Source organism: Schistocerca serialis, chromosome 8 (assembly GCF_023864345.2).
Source record: "Schistocerca serialis cubense isolate TAMUIC-IGC-003099 chromosome 8, iqSchSeri2.2, whole genome shotgun sequence".
In the NCBI taxonomy this organism is placed as follows: Eukaryota; Metazoa; Arthropoda; class Insecta; order Orthoptera; family Acrididae; genus Schistocerca; species Schistocerca serialis.
In genome coordinates this window covers 608075992-608093155 of record NC_064645.1, presented here as the reverse complement: position 1 = coordinate 608093155, position 17164 = coordinate 608075992, and the positions used below count along the sequence as shown (strand labels likewise).

General features: G+C 46.3%; 1 protein-coding gene across 2 annotated transcripts in view; it reads left to right on the top strand.

The window, feature by feature from the left end:
• Window positions 1-17164, top strand: part of LOC126416621 (sodium-coupled monocarboxylate transporter 1-like) — a 334959-nt gene that overhangs the window by 190033 nt on the left and 127762 nt on the right. For both annotated transcript variants that reach the window (XM_050084378.1, XM_050084377.1), the window contains exon 9: window positions 5617-5725. In XM_050084378.1, coding sequence (XP_049940335.1) covers window positions 5617-5725 — 109 coding nt within the window. The remainder of the gene's footprint in view (window positions 1-5616; window positions 5726-17164) is intronic.

Genomic DNA, 17164 nt, shown 5'->3' with positions numbered 1-17164 from the left:
GGTATGACTGTACCCCCTTAGAGCTGCTCGGCAACTGACATCTGACCTCGCAGCATCCACTGGACGTGTTGCATCGAGGCAAACGGTGTGCAGAAGGCTTCGGCAGAGTGACCTTTACTGTCGGAGACCTACTGTATGTGCACCGATGACGCGTCTTCACAGAAGGGAATGTCTGAAGTGGAGTCATCAACGTGCCGCCTGGACGGACGAACAGTGGGCCAATGTTCTTCTCACAGATGGATCTCGATTTGGTCTGGAGAGTGATTCTCGACGGAGTCGCCTCTGGGGGGAACGTGGGACACGATATCGGGGTCCAAACATTGTGGAGAGGGACAAATATCGAGAAGGAGGGCCAGGGACTATGTTGACCACTCTAACACCTCTTCGTGAAATTGTACAGGTGAATCGACAAGGTTTAACTGCTGCCAAGTATCGTGCCCAGATCTTGAGATATCATGTATGATTGTTGCGAGGTGCTGTGGGCTCAGACTTCACAGTGATGGACGATAATGTTCGACCTCGTAGAGCACAAGTAGTTGATGTTTTCTTTAAAACGGAAGATATTACACCAATGATGTGGCCCACACGCTCTCGCGATTTGAATCCCATAGAGCATGTCTGGGACGCATTAAGGAGACGGGTTGCTTCACGTTAGCATCCACCAACCGCTCTCCAAGAGTTGCGAGGAACTCTGCTGAAAGAGTGGGCTTCATTGCCTCAACATGTAACTGATGACATAAGTCACACCATTCCCGTCTTTGTCAGGCCTGTATTATCGCCAGAGGTGATCACACCCCACACTGAACACATTAACCAGAGGTCTAAATGTGTGTGCAAATCCGATAAGTTAGAAAAACGAAGAACATTTTTGTTGGTTGGTTTTGGGGAAGGAGACCAGACAGCGTGGTCATCGGTCTCATCGGATTCGGGAAGGATGGGGAAGGAAGTCGGCCGTGCCCTTTCAGAGGAACCATCCCGGCATTTGCCTGGAGTGATTTAGGGAAATCACGGAAAACCTAAATCTGGATGGCCGGACGCGGGATTGAACCGTCGTCCTCCCGAATGCGAGTCCAGTGTCTAACCACTGCGCCATCTCGCTCAACATTTTTGTCTACCGTTATGCATACATCAGTTGTTTATGTTCTGTACTCTTTACGTAGTGTCTGCTTTACTATCACCTGGTTATACTGTTTTCTGGCAAAATAAACGTAACCTTGGAAAATAACCGTTTCTTGTTATAATTTTGGACACCAGTGTACATAATGGATGTATGAGTACAGGTTGTAATTGCATGGTTGACGACATGTAGAAGTTTGGATGTAGACACGAGTCGTGCACGGATAGCCGAAGGATCACTCAACTGCTCGCGATAAGTCGGAAATCGGGCTTCGAGTCCTGGTCTGGTACAAATTTTCACTGTCGTCATTCCATTCAACTGCTGATGGTCGTCCACATTCGCAAATTCGATTAAATCTGATGTGTGCTAGTAGTTAGACAAAATGCTCGTACGATCTTAATTTTCATGCCTTTGTCGGTGTCTTCTCGTGGTCAGCCAGTTACTTTAGATTTGGCAGTGTTGGTGATGGAGTATGGCTGGACGTCCTTTCCGTCACCGGCCCTTTTCTCTTCTCTCGCGGGGTGAATACTTAACACTGAAGCTGGCGACACGATTAATTTTAATTAGCAGTGCTGGTGGATGGTTTTGGAGGCAGACGGACGTGAATGCCTTTATTTAATTGGCTAAATAAGTGATGGTATGTCACAGAATGATTACATGTCAATGAGAAACAAGGAAAAGAATAAAGTTTACAACACCCTTTGGTCTTAAAATAGCAGTTACTACGAGTTTCCACATATATTTTAGCTATACACACTGTCGAGCGGTATAACAATGTTGTAGATACGTAGAATTGTGTACTTCTATTTTACAGTGCCTGTACGTGGATGTGCTGAAAAGTAATGACTCCGATTTTCTTATGACGAAACTATTAAAGCTCTTTAAATAAAACAAAAGTTATTAACATCCTGCATCTTTATTCTTCTTGTCTAAGTATCTGTTTCTCGACATACACACACTAGCGACGAACACATTTCTCCCAACGAGTGACCACTTTGTTGACACCTTCACTACAAAATGTTTGACTTCGTTGACGGATCCACACCCTTACCTTGCATGCACAGTTTCGTCGCCATCAAAGTGAAGTTCTCGAAGGCGTTCGTTAAGTCTAGCAATCAGATGAAATTTGGATGGGGCCAACTCGGGCAATGTGAACGCAATGCCTCTGAACGTCGCAGCGCTCGTCTGTGGTCTCGCATTGTCATGCTAAAAGGGGAGGGTGCTCCATGTGCGAACGAACTCTTCAGATTTGAAACTCGAATACAGCACACTATTTCCCTAGCGACAGAAGCTCGCTGAGCCGTGCGCGGCTCGTGTTCATGCCATTTATTGTTTGTCATCTTCCATTACGGTACTGCCGCCTCGCTTTCTTATTCCATTTACTGGCATCACTAACTTCCTGCCTTACTTGCCCGTGAGCGGCAACAGCAGCACTTATCGATAAGTGCACTGTCGTACCATCTCTGGAGCGACCGATAGTACAGGCCTATTACAAATGATTGAAGCGATTTCATAAATTCACTGTAGCTCCATTCATTGACATATGGTCACGACACACTACAGATACTTAGAAAAACCCATAAAGTTTTGTTCGGCTGAAGCCGCACTTCTAGTTTCTGCCGCCAGAGCGCTCGATAGCGCTGTGAGACAAAATGGCGACAGGAGCTGAGAAAGCGTATGTCGTGCTTGAAATGCACTCATATCAGTCAGTCATAACAGTGCAACGACACTTCAGGACAAAGTTCAACAAAGATCCACCAACTGCTAACTCCATTCTGCGATGGTATGCGCAGTTTAAAGCTTCTGGATGCCTCTGTAAGGGGAAATCAACGGGTCGGCCTGCAGTGAGCGAAGAAACGGTTGAACGCGTGCGGGCAAGTTTCACGCGTAGCCCGCGGAAGTCGACGAATAAAGCAAGCAGGGAGCTAAACGTACCACAGCCGACGGTTTGGAAAATCTTACGGAAAAGGCTAAAGCAGAAGCCTTACCGTTTACAATTGCTACAAGCCCTGACACCCGATGACAAAGTCAAACGCTTTGAATTTTCGGCGCGGTTGCAACAGCTCATGGAAGAGGATGCGTTCAGTCCGAAACTTGTTTTCAGTGATGAAGCAACATTTTTTTCTTAATGGTGAAGTGAACAGACACAATGTGCTAATCTGGGCGGTAGAGAATCCTCACGCATTCGTGCAGCAAATTCGCAATTCACCAAAAGTTAACGTGTTTTGTGCAATCTCACGGTTTAAAGTTTACGGCCCCTTTTTCTTCTGCGAAAAAACCGTTACAGGACACGTATATCTGGACGTGCTCGAAAATTGGCTCATGCCACAACTGGAGACCGACAGCGCCGACTTCATCTTTCAACAGGATGGTGCTCCACCGCACTTCCATCATGATGTTCGGCATTTCTTAAACAGGAGATTGGAAAACCGATTGATCGGTCGTGGTGGAGATCATGATCAGCAATTCATGTCATGGCCTCCACGCTCTCTCGACTTAACCCCATGCGATTTATTTCTGTGGGGTTATGTGAAAGATTCAGTGTTTAAACCTCCTCTACCAAGAAACGTGCCAGAACTGCGAGCTCGCATCAACGATGCTTTCGAGCTCATTGATGGGGTCATGCTGCGCCGAGTGTGGGAGGAACTTGATTATCGGCTTGATGTCTGCCGAATCACATATCGAACATTTGTGAATGCCTAAAAAAACTTTTTGAGTTTTTGTATGTGTGTGCAAAGCATTGTGAAAATATCTCAAATAATAAAGTTATTGTAGAGCTGTGAAATCGCTTCAATCATTTGTAATAACCCTGTATTTCCGGCTCGTCGTGTGTCTGGCGGTCAGTTCGGGACGGACCAGCAGTGCAGTCGGGACGCAGCAGCCGTGAAGTCGGGGACGGAGCGCCGGTGAGGCTCCGACAGCCAGTGCTCGCCGACCGCTGGCGACACACGTGAACTGTCCGGCGGAGGGAGATTGGAGCGGGACCACCGTTGGTTGGTCGTCCCATCGGCGGACGTATATTTGGACCTTTCACAATTTCCGGGCGTGGGCAGTTGGTCGGTTGGCGTGGAGCAGCGAGGAAATCTCCACAGCACGTAGTTTGGCCGAGGTTGGTGGCAGCGTCCAAGCGCGGTCAGAGTGTGTGGTGCTGTTCCGATTGCTACGAGGTTCGTGGCTCACCGATCCTGGACAGGAAAGTTGAGTTTTGACTTAATCTACCAGCAAGTCACGACTGTTCACATTGTGTCCTTTGGCTTTCGATGTCGGCTGTTGGGACATTCCCGTGAGCAACAACGTGTGTTTTCAAGTTGGCAAATTTTAGCCACCCTCCGGTGGAGTTTAACTGTGCTTGGTTATTTTGAATTGAACTGCACCAGCGGAATCTCCTGCCTTGAGGCCGTTAACGTTCCGGTTACCTTCCGAATTCAGGCAGTGTGTTTTCCTCAGCGTGTTGTCTCTGTCCAGCACAGTGTGTAGTTTGACAGCTCAATGTATAATTGGTTGTGGGCGCCAATACCTTCTACGTTGTTCTATTGAGCTCCCTGTTGTGTGCTGGTCGGGTGGAGCGGAAGTTATATTGTCGGTGGGTCCGTTGACTGTCTGTCGGTTGGGTTGTCGACGGATCGGGAATGGTTGGGCCGACTGCCTGTCTCACCGAAGCGAGCGTTAGTTTTTGAATTCCAGGCCGACTCTCGGATACTTCTGAGCGCCGTTGGGTGTACTGCCTTTTCTTATTTGTTCTTGTTGTTTGTACATGTATGGTTTCTAGCCGATTTTTAAATTAAGATTGTTTTGCTCTTAAGACGTAGGATTGTTTGGACCTTCAGCCTAATTTAAAGACCTGTTTTAAGTAAGGCCTTTGGCCTTTTTAAAAATTTAATTTTGTTGAGTCTTAAGTGATGGACCTTCAGATTATTTTGAATTAAAATTGTTTTGCTCTTAAGGTGTCAGATTGTTTGGGCATTCAGCCTAATTAAAGAACTGTTTTAAGGTAAGGCCTTCTGCCTTTTAAATTTCTGATTTTGGTTTGAGTTTTAAATTAAAGTGTTCTTGCCCTTAAGGCATGAGATTGTATGGTGAATTCAGCCGGTTATTAAGTTCCAAAAATTAATGGTATTTTCTTTAATTTTCTTGGCTCTTGTAATGTTTGGTCAAATAAATAAAGTTGTATGTTCGAGTGTAACTGACAGCCGCCTATTTTGGCCCCTTTCCACAATTTAAACTACCTGTTCTGTCCTGCGGATTTAGCAGGGCGTCTCAATCGAAAATGTATAGACTTGAAGGACAAAGATGTAGAATGTTAGTAACATCCGTTTTACTTAAAAAGATTTAAAAGTTCACTCATAAAAAATTCGGAGGCATTACTTTACAGCACGCCCTCCTATGTTCTCGTTTTTCATAAGTTTCTGGAGATGTCTTCTGAAACGGAAATATGCAGCCTAGAAATTTGATGGGTCAGCATCCACGACAGTGACGGTGTTTTTCTGTTCTGCTTACAGAGCTCTGTGCATCTTCACAGTGGGGTCCATGTGCCTGGTGCTCATCTGTTCGTACTGTGGCCTGCTCATGTACGCCAGGTACTTCGACTGCGACCCACTCACCACCAAGGTATGCGCCGTTTCGACTAGTAGACTAACGCTAGTAACACCTCCTAACGGCAATGACTAACTACTCCGCAGGATACCTCTGTCATTAAAATATCAGGATGTAATACACAAGAAATATTAAAAATATTTTTACAAACTTTGGGGGGGGGGGGGGGGCGGGGCGGATTTCTCCACCACGAGAAGAAGAAGGTACTTGTAAATAAAAGGTAATATCCTTCATTTTTCGAAGCAGAATCCGACGGCTGCAATTTGTAGGTCTAATCAATAATCAAAATTCATTTTGTTAGATGATAGAGTGATATAGCCGACTCAGATCAGTCTTCTGGTGCACTGATAACTTCGTATGACATCTTGAAAGTCACTAACACAACCACTTGATTTCCGAAAAGCATTTTACTTTGAACGATAGAACATAAATAATAAATGTCGTATGACCAGGGCCTCCCGTCAGGTAGACCGTTCGCCGGGTGCAAGTCTTTCGATTTGAAGCCACTTCGGCGACTTGCGCGTCGATGGGGATGAAATGATGATGATTAGGACAACACAACACCCAGTCCTTGAGCGGAGAAAATCTCCGACCCAGCCGGGAATCGAACTCAGGCCCTTAGGATTGACATTCTGTCGCGCCGACCACTCAGCTACCGGGGGCGGACAACGATAGAACGACCACAGGAGAAATCAAACAAATTTTATGACAGGATTGAGGATTTCTTGGTAGGAAAGATGCGGCTTGTTATCTTGGACAAAGAGTCGTCAAAGATGTAGAAGTTACTTCAGGCATACCCCAGCGAAGTGTGCTCGGACCTTTTGTAACATTCTTTCTTTCCTTTTACATTATACTTTTAATTCCATCTCTTATAACCATTTTTTTTATATTTTATGATCATTTAATGTTTCTGACTCTAGTATAGGACGAGGAATATGATAAACAAATTTACATCATCTAGAATAGGAGCCTGGGAACAAAACTCTCAATATATGTTAATAATGTACAGAATACGCTGAAGAAATTTTTACGATTATCTTTTCATTATTATCGCTACCAGTATGTTCCAAAACGCCGCGCTTAAAAACGGGATTTCTCCAGGGTTCATACCTCTGGTTCTGTAGGTGATAGAAAGGTAGGATCAAGTGTTTTGGGTAGCCCTTGGGCTAGGAACCATTTGCATATCCAGCAGAAGGATCGTCTTATTGTATCTATCCTATAGCACAAAGTTTGAATATTACACACTTCCTCTAGCTTAGGCGAACGGAGCAAATCAGTTGGTCCTTTTTGCATTAGATGTGGTATAGGTTGCGCCTTATGGGCTTATGGAGGTACCGTTTAGTTCACGAGTGGTTCCTGAGAAAACCCTAAAAAACGTGTTTTACCATTTTTTTCGATGTCAGCAGCGGATATGTAAACAACTAACGGTAGAAAATTGCTCAACGGTATATGTCTAGGTATTTATCTAGAAGTACCATCCTCCAGTTTAAAAAATCTTAGTTTTTTATTGAGAAACACCCCAAAAACATGAATTTTGGGTAACAAAACCGAGCCGCGGATTCCAAGACGGGTATTCACAGAAGACAGCTGTAATTTTTGTGATATATTCCTAATATCTGGATATAGAACAACCTTAAAAATTTCACTGATATCATTGTCCGTTTCCGAGATACAGAGATCAAAGTTACCCTACTTGCATACGTAAAATATACATAAAATCCTGTATGAGGAGAAAACATAGTTCACAAAGTGGCGTAACACGGAGAATATGCTGTAAACCGTTTCCATTATCATCATAAGGGTTGTGGGAACCCCATTTTGTAGTACTGAAGTACATGAAAAAAAACTTGTGCACGTAAATCTGGTCAGAAGTATAAAATTAGTTTTGGATTATTTCAGTTTCACGTAAGTAATGTATCAAAATTTTAAACCAGCGTAAGAATACTCGTATCGGAGCACAAAAACGGCGAAAATGCTCCTGTTTAAAGGGTTCTGAAAAGTGAGATACCAGCTGCCTCAGGCTACTTTCCCCAGCACCTTTAAAAATTTTCCCAGAAGTTTTGGCATGAGAAGACATTCGCGCTTTTTATGGGTGAGAGAACGATGCAGTGGCAGTGGGAAAGAGACGGAAATTTAATAAATACTGGGAGATAGTAGGCAGTGGTTGTGGTATAGGAAGAGCGAAGGAGATAGTGGCATTGTGAGAGAAAGAGAGCAGCAGCAGAAGATATGTGGCAGTGACAGAACATTCTTAGCAAAAGAGTGAAGGAAGCAGTGACAGTAGGAGAGTAAAAAAGAGAAAGTGGAAGTTTGTGAGAGCCAGTGATAATAAGAGACAGAGCCTATGATAATGACAAAGAGGAAGAGAGAGAGGTAGTGAGAGTGGGAAGAGACGGCAGCAGTGGGAAGGAATTAATGAGACAACAGCAGTAAGAGGGAGCAAGTGGGAGGCAGTGACAGCGAGAAGAGACAGTAGTATTAGTACAGAACGAAGGAGATTGTGACTTTGAAACAGGAGACAGTGACAGAGAGACACAAAGAGATAATGGAAATGAGTTGGGCCGAGTAACTGAGTGAGAATAGGTAAGTGGGGTAGATTGGTTTGAGCGACTTCAGCGGTGAACTAGTGGGTCTGAGAGAGTTACAGTTAAGGGAGCTTCTGTGTGAATGAGAGGCGAATTGCATGTTCAAAAGAGCGCGAATATGTTTGTGCGCCTAAAATTTTGGAAGCATTTTTAATGATACTGAAGAAGATAGAATGAGGCAGCTGGTACCTCACTTTTCAGTCAGTGTTTTTAAACGGGAGCCATAGTCTCTTTCCTTTTTTTTTCTTTTCTCCTGTAAAAGCATGCTTCCCCCTCGTGTATATTTCCTCGTAGGTAAATGACTGGGTATTACTATTTTCTTCTAAATGTTATTAATTGCATATGCCGCTGTATCTTATAGTCGTGTCCGTAATAGTGGACTGCAGTTTCCATTTATTAAAGTACTGTTAATGACGGACGAGTAGAGCAGTGGTTCCCAACCTGGGAATAATTATCCCACGGAAGGGTAAAATGAAATTTTCTGAGAGGTAAAACCCGAAAGGGCTTAACTGTGTCTGTGATGTAACTCAGTTACGTTTAAAAGATTACTATTATTATTATAATCATGTCCGCCACCGGTAGCTGAGTGGCCGGCACGGTAGCTCAGCGTGTTCGGTCAGAGGGTTAGCTGCCCTCTGTAATAAAAAATTGAGTTAATCGATGAACGACGAACTTAAACGGGTGTCTTACGACGTCCGTCCCGAGCAGATGCAACTCACGAAAGCGAACAAACGATATTAAAAAAAAAAAAAAAAAAAAAAAAAAAAAAAAAAAAAAAAAAAAAAAAAAAGTGGTCAAGCGACGGAATGTCAATCACAAGGGGCTGGATTCGATTCCCGGCTAGGTCGCAGATTTTCGTCTGTCAGGGACTGGGTGTTGTGTTGTCCTAATCATCATCATTTCATCCCCATCGACGCCCAATAGTAGTAGAGGGGTTTTGGGGGCGCACGACAGCAAGGTCTTCAGCGCCCGTGCAGTATCATAGTGAGACGGGTGTCAAGAAAAAAAAAAAACCCTCAGAACATTGACATAAAATGGAACATAAAACACGGGGAACAACCATTGAAAAAATGTGCTCACCCACACCGAAGCGTGGGATGAAGCAGGGCGTCAGCAGTAAAACATGGACAACACAGGAAGAAAATGGTAGAGGGAGCTAAAACAATGTAGCAGATGGAAGTGGCTGGCTGACCGCAAGGAAAAAAGGGGAGGAGTCAGCCACTCTGCAACACACTAAAACCTCCAGCCTAAAAGTTTAGGCCAGAGTCCAGACACATCACAGAACTTAAAAACCCTAGACACACACGTCTCATCGTCAGCTAAAACACAAGGCAGATCCCCATCAACTTGCGCTTCTGCCCTTGCATCACGGTATAAAATGCAGTCTGTTAAAATGTGCCGGACAGAGATGTGCACACCACAAGCGTCACAAAACGGAGGATCCTCCCGCCGTAATAAATAGCTATGCGTCACAGGACAGTGCCCAATCCGCAGACGTGTGAGGGCCACCTCTTCCCGCCTGAGCAACCGGCAGGAGGAACGCCACGGCCGAGTGGTTGACTTTACCGACCGCAGTTTATTGGCCGACACCGCCAGCCATTCGTCCTCCCACAACTCCATGCACTTCGTGTGGAGTGCAGCGATGACTGACTGCAAGGGGATAGGACACTGGACCACATCCTGCTCTCTGCAGGCCTCCTTGGCAGCCCGATCAGCCTGTTCATTGCCCCAGATGCCGACATGGCCAGGCACCCAGCAGAAGGATACCTCTTTACCCCGCTGTTGGAGCAAGTACAGTTGGCTATGTATCAGCTGGACCATCTCTTCAGTCGGGTACAGGTTCTGCAGCGATTGTAAGGCACTAAGAGAATCGGAGCAGAGAAGAAATCGATCGCCCCGAACACGATGCATCTGCTCCAGTGCCTTCAGGATCGCGTGGAGCTCCGCTGCGAAAACGGTATATTCAGCAGGGAGGCGAATCCGGGTAACATGGTCAGGGAACACCACAGAACAGCCAAGGAAATTCTCCTGTTTGGAGCCATCAGTGTAAACGACAGTGAAACCGTGATGCACATCTAAAATGTTAAAAAAAAAGTGACTGGAATGTAAAATCTGGCGTGCCATCCTTCTTAAAACGAGTCAAATCTAAAATAAGTTTGGGTCTCCGGAGGAGCCAAGGTGGAGATCTGCTCCAACCGCGACGTAAAACACGAAGACCAGCCATAGACATTGCAGCGAGGCAATCCTGTGCGCGATTCCCATAGGGCTGCGTCGCACGTTGCCGGTTATGAAATAACCGTGCCAGAGGAGGCTGAGCAACGGTATGGTATGCAGGTGTGTACGGTGTGGACAAAGTTTTATACGCCCGGCGTACCGTAAGTAGCCGTCGCCGCATATGAAGTGGCGGTTCACCAGCCTCTGCACAGAGGCTTGGTATGGGGCTAGTTCGGAATGCCCCAGTGGCCAACCGCAGCCCTTCATGGTGGACAACGTCCAAAATCTTTAAGTACGAAGGCCTCGCAGACCCATACACCGTGCACCCATAATCGAGCCGAGATCGCACAAACGCCCTGTAAAACTGGAGCAGACAAGTCCTGTCAGCTCCCCATGTACTGTGGCTAAGACATTTTAAAATGCTTAAAGCCTGAAGCGACCGCCGTTTCAGGTCTTTAAGATGAGGTAACCACGTGAGCCTCGAGTCAAAAATGAGCCCCAGAAATCTCACCGTGTCTTTAAAAGAAAGAATAGTGTCCCTCAAGCGCAACTCAGGAAAGGTTAAAATCGAACGAGAACGGTTAAAAAGAACACATACAGACTTCTCGGTGGAAAACTTAAATCCACTCTTCAGCGCCCAGTCATCCAAACGCCTAATCGTAAGTTGCAACTGACGAATTGTCGTTGCAAGGCTTGAAGAAGAGCAGAACAAAGAGAAATCATCCACAAACAAAGAACACTGGACAGGACTTTTCACCATGGACGTAATGCGATTAATAGCGATGGCAAACAGAGTCACACTTAAAACGCTACCCTGAGGGACACCATTCTCCTGCTCAAAGCGATCAGACAGGACGTCACCAATTCGGTATCTAAAATATCGTGGCGAGAGGAAAGACTGAATAAAAAGAGGAAGACAACCACGAAAACCCCATTCGTGAAGCTGCTCCAGGATGAGACGCCGCCAAGTGGTATCGTAGGCCTTCTCGATGTCGAAAAATACACCTATAAGGTGATGACGGCGTAGGAAAGCTTGTTGGATAGCCGCCTCCAGGAGGGCAAGGTTATCGAAGGTGGAACGAAACCTCCTGAACCCACACTGATAGCGACTAAGTAGTTGCCGGGATTCTAACATCCAGACAAGGCGGCGGTTGACCATCCGCTCCAAGGTCTTCCCTACGCAACTAGTGAGGGCAATACTACGGTAGCTACTTGGGCTCGAGCGGTCTTTCCCAGGTTTTAAAAAAGGGATTAAAACTGCCTCACGCCACGCATCAGGAAAGTGACCCGACGCCCAAATGGCATTGAAAAGTGCGAGGAGGAGTTCTTTGTTGCGCATTGTGAGGTGCCATAGCATACTGTAATGGATCCTGTCGTGACCAGGGGAAGTGTCACGAGCTCCAGATAATGCAGAATCCAGCTCCCACATAGAAAAAGGGCAGTTGTAAACTTCATGAGAGGTGGGCTGGAAGTTCAGACTACACCTCTCAGCAACCGCTCTATGGCGCTGGAAACCTGGATCCTGACTGGTTGTGGCAGTAACTGTCGCAAAATATGCTGCCATAGTCTGGGCAATGTCTCGCGGATCTGTGTGGAGAGTGCCGTTATTCATTACAGCAGCTATGGGGCACCTCCCTCCTCTGCCAGAAATTCTCCTAATGGTCTCCCACACAATGGAACGTTTGGTGGAACGATTAATGGTGTTCAGGAACTTTTGCCACGACCTCTTCTTGCTCTCACGAATAATGCGGCGACATCTCGCCCTCGCCACCCGAAAGACTGCAAGAATCTCAGCAGTCGGCCGACACTTGAACCGCCGCAGAGCCGCACGCCTGGTCCTGATTGCAGAGCGGCATTCGTCACTCCACCAAGGCACAGGTGGCCGTTTCCGGTGGCCTGTGGACTGTGGAATGAATGCCGCAGCGGCGTGGTGGACCGTTTCGGTAATATGATCCACCCACACCTCAACATTCGCACAGTGTTCGAATTGGGCCAACTGGCTATAAAGTGTCCAGTCAGCTCCACTGAGTACCCATCGTGGTGGTCTCCTTTCGGGGCCCACGACATCTGGCAGGTGAATCCAGATTGGGAAATGATCACTGCCGTGCAAGTCAGCGACCACTTCCCAGTGAGTACTAGCGGCAAGAGCTGGAGAGCAAAGCGAGAGATCAATGGCAGAGAACGACCCAGTCGCCGTGCAGAAATGAGTGCTCTGTCCTCCATTGAGCAAGTAGGCACAGGATGACAGGAGAAGCCTCTCAATTGCTCTACCCCTGGGACAGGTAATTGCAGAGCCCCAAAGCACATTGTGGGCATTAAAATCACCACAAATAATGAATGGCTGGGGGAGCTGTGTAAGAAGGTCGGTGAGGGCCGCTTCATCAAGAGCATCATGTGGGGGCAAGTAAAGTGAACATACAGTCAATGGATGACGCACGTGCACGGACACAGCGACGGCCTGTAGAGTCGTCGTAAGTGAGAGAGGCGAGGTTAGGTAGTCCGTCCTGACGAAAATACCTACACCTCCTCTAGCTCTCTCTCCACGCAGGTCGTCCTTCTTGTGGAGTGTATAGCCTCGTATCTCAGGCGAGTGTGATGGATGGAAATACGTCTCCTGGAGACAGAGACACAATGGTCGACCCTGAGAAAGTAGACGAAGTTCCTCCACATGCATCCTGAACCCTTGCAAGTTCCACTGGAGTATGGGAGCCATCTATGTTGGGGGTAGCACCTTCATCCTGTCTCTCCGACGGGGTGGGGAGACCGCAGCAGGTGGAGGGGCAGGCGTGGGACGAGATGATTGCCCCACACATACATCGTACTCCATCAACTCTGGGGAAGAGTCAGATGAAGCCTCGCGTAAAACAACATCCGCATGGTCAGATGGTTTACCACGGGATTTGACCCGCTGTTGCTGCTGCACAGTAGCTTTCTGTGGCTTGGTGGACTTTGGGGGAGCGGATGTGGGAGTGGTAATTGGCGCACTGGGCTTGGGGACAACCTCAGCTGTTGGAGGCGCGAGGGGCTGGACCAAGTCCGCCACTGTACTTTTGTCTGCCGTTCGAGTAGGGGCTACTGGCTCTGGAACACTGGCTGCGTTGCAAGTGCACTGACAGCTACAGGTGTTAGTGCCAACACTTACCACCTCAGTCTGCGTTGAGGCATCGACTTTTGGAGTAGGCTTCTGTACCAGGGATGCAAAAGATGTAGCAAATGTGGGAGGTTGCATCGACTTATAAATCTTCTTGGCCTCACCATAGGGGATACGCTTGGTTGTTTTTATTTCCTGGACCTTGCGTTCCTCTAAAAATATGCGGCAGTCCCTACTCCAAACAGGGTGGTTCCCAGAGCAATTAATACATTTAGCCGGAGACGAGCAACCAACTCCTTCATGAGCAGCCTGACCACAGTGTCCACAAGTCGCTTCGCCTTTACAGCCTAAGGTGGTACGCCCAAAACGCTGGCATTTGAAACAGCGCATTGGGGCCGGGAAATAAGGCCTCACACTAAGGCGAAGGAAGCCAGCTTTAACATGTTCAGGAAGTGTTGTGCTACTGAAGGTCAGAATAAAGGAGTTGGATTTGACAAGAGTGCCATCAACCCTCTTCATGATGTGTTGGACATCAACGATACCTTCCGGAGCCCACTCACGTTGCAGTTCTTCCTTGGGAATATCAGCTAGATCCCGGCATGTCACAACACCTTTGCTATAGTTCAAGGTGCTGTGCAGTTCGGTGAGTATGGCATACTCTCCAAGGCATTTAGCACATTGGAGGTTAGTTGCTTCCTGGGAAGTGGAAGTTTCCACGAGCAAGGTCCCATTACGTAAGCATTTCACCGATTTTAAGGAGCCACAGATTCCCTCCAATCCCTTTTGTATATAGAAGGGCGAAACCTTCTCGAAACTACCCTCTTTCCGTTTCACAATGAGAAACACATTCGGATTATCAGAATGCATTCTGTTACCTAAGACTGGACTTTTCAAAGAAGCGCCAGAGTCAGGGGGACTGACTGCACGGGCCCTCTTAAGAGACTGGGTGTTAGAACCTTCCAGCGGCCCACCCTTTCCGCTGGGAGGAAGAAAAGAGAATTTCGAAAGATCCATCTCGGTCCCACGAGCAGCTAGGGAACTAGAAGTCCACCTAGACAGAGCCCCGCGTGCCTAGGTAAGCCTTATACAACTGAGGTGCGGCAGGTTCCCCAGAGGTTGCCCGCTATCGACTGTTCCACCTCAACAGCCATGCATCTCATCAGCGCGCAGCACACCTTGAGATTGAGGTTTTTTTTATAGAGGTTTATTCCATCCTCGCGATCCGGGCGGTCAAGCCAAGATCCCCATTCCCTGAGACACACAACATTCCACCGCCGCGCCGCACGGTGGTCGTTGAAGTATGCTTAGAGGTTACGGTGACAGGGGACTGGCGGCGCTTACCAGTCCCCAGCTCAGGAACCCCGGGGTCGCCAAGCCCGTACCCAGCAAACGAATGCTGAGCCCCTGGGGGCATCGACGCCCAAGTCACCGAAGTGGGGTCACATCGAAAGACTTGCATCCGGTGAGCGGTCTATCTGACGGGAGGCCCTAGTCACATGACATTTTTCATCATAATAATTTTGTCAAATATTGATTGCATAAGTTTCCAATAATCTTTTTCACTCAATAACATTAAAGCATGGCACGTTGTGGCGGTAGTTATCCTTGCGAAACTTATGTATGAACATCATCTTCGCCTAGGCCACCCAGTAGATATGTACTCTGTTTTGTGCCACGCATCTGTTACAGTAAAAGTGAAGCATCATGTAACAAATGCTAAATACCTCATGAAAATTTCTTCTACAAACAGCATGTAGTTCCTGCAATGGATCAAAATTGCATCATTACTAACTCTGAAACCGATAAACGAACTAATTGACAGTATAATACTACAGTAACTACTCGTAAATAATGGTTACAATGTTGTTGTTGTTGTTGTTGTGGTCTTCAGTCCTGAGACTGGTTTGATGCAGCTCTCCATGCTACTCTATCCTGTGCAAGCTTTTTCATCTCCCAGTACCTACTGCAACCTACATCCTTCTGAATTTGCTTAGTGTATTCATCTCTTGGTCTCCCTCTACGATTTTTACCCTCCACACTGCCCTCCAATACTAAATTGGTGATCCCTTGATGCCTCAGAACATGTCATACCAACCGATCCCTTCTTCTGGTCAAGTTGTGCCACAAACTTCTCTTCTCCCCAATCCTATTCAATACTTCCTCATTAGTTATGTGATCTACCCATCTAATCTTCAGCATTCTTCTGTAGCACCACATTTCGAAAGCTTCTATTCTCTTCTTGTCCAAACTATTTATCGTCCATGTTTCACTTCCATACATGGCTACACTCCATACAAATACTTTCAGAAACGACTTCCTGACACTTAAATCTATACTCGATGTTAACAAATTTCTCTTATTCAGAAACGCTTTCCTTGCCATTGCCAGTCTACATTTGATATCCTCTCTACTTCGACCATCATCAGTTATTTTGCTCCCCAAATAGCAAAACTCCTTTACTACTTTAAGTGTCTCATTTCCTAATCTAATTCCCTCAGCATCACCCGACTTAATTCGACTACATTCCATTATCCTCGTTTCGCTTTTGTTGATGTTCATCTTATATCCTCCTTTCAAGACACTGTCCATTCCATTCAACTGCTCTTCCAAGTCCTTTGCTGTCTCTGACAGAATTACAATGTCATCGGCGAACCTCAAAGTTTTTATTTCTTCTCCATGAATTTTAATACCCACTCCAAATTTTTCTTTTGTTTCCTTTACTGCTTGCTCAATATACAGATTGAACAACATCGGGGAGAGGCTACAACCCTGTCTTACTCCCTTCCCAACCACTGCTTCCCTTTCATGTCCCTCGACTCTTATAACTGCCATCTGGTTTCTGTACAAATTGTAAATAACCTTTCGCTCCCTGTATTTTACCCCTGCCACCTTTAGAATTTGAAAGAGAGTATTCCAGTCAACATTGTCAAAAGCTTTCTCTAAGTCTACAAATGTTAGAAACGTAGGTTTGCCTTTCCTTAATCTTTCTTCTAAGTTTAGTCGTAAGGTGAGTATTGCCTCACGTGTTCCAGTGTTTCTACGGAATCCAAACTGATCTTCCCCGAGGTCGGCTTCTACTAGTTTTTCCATTCGTCTGTAAAGAATTCGTGTTAGTATTTTGCTGTGACTTATTAAACTGATAGTTCGGTAATTTTCACATCTGTGAACACCTGCTTTCTTTGGGATTGGAATTATTATATTCTTCTTGAAGTCTGAGGGTATTTCGCCTGTTTCATACATCTTGCTCACCAGATGGTAGAGTTTTGTCAGGACTGGCTCTCCAAAGACCGTCAGTAGTTCTAATGGAATGTTGTCTACTCCGGGGGCCTTGTTTCGACTCAGGTCTTTCAGTGCTCTGTCAAACTCTTCACGCAGTATCATATCTCCCATTTCATCTTCATCTACATCCTCTTCCATTTCCATAATATTGTCCTCAAGTACATCGCCCTTGTATAGACCCTCTATATACTCCTTCCACCTTTCTGCTTTCCCTTCTTTGCTTAGAACTGGGTTTCCATCTGAGCTCTTGATATTCATACAAGTCGTTCTCTTATCTCCAAAGGT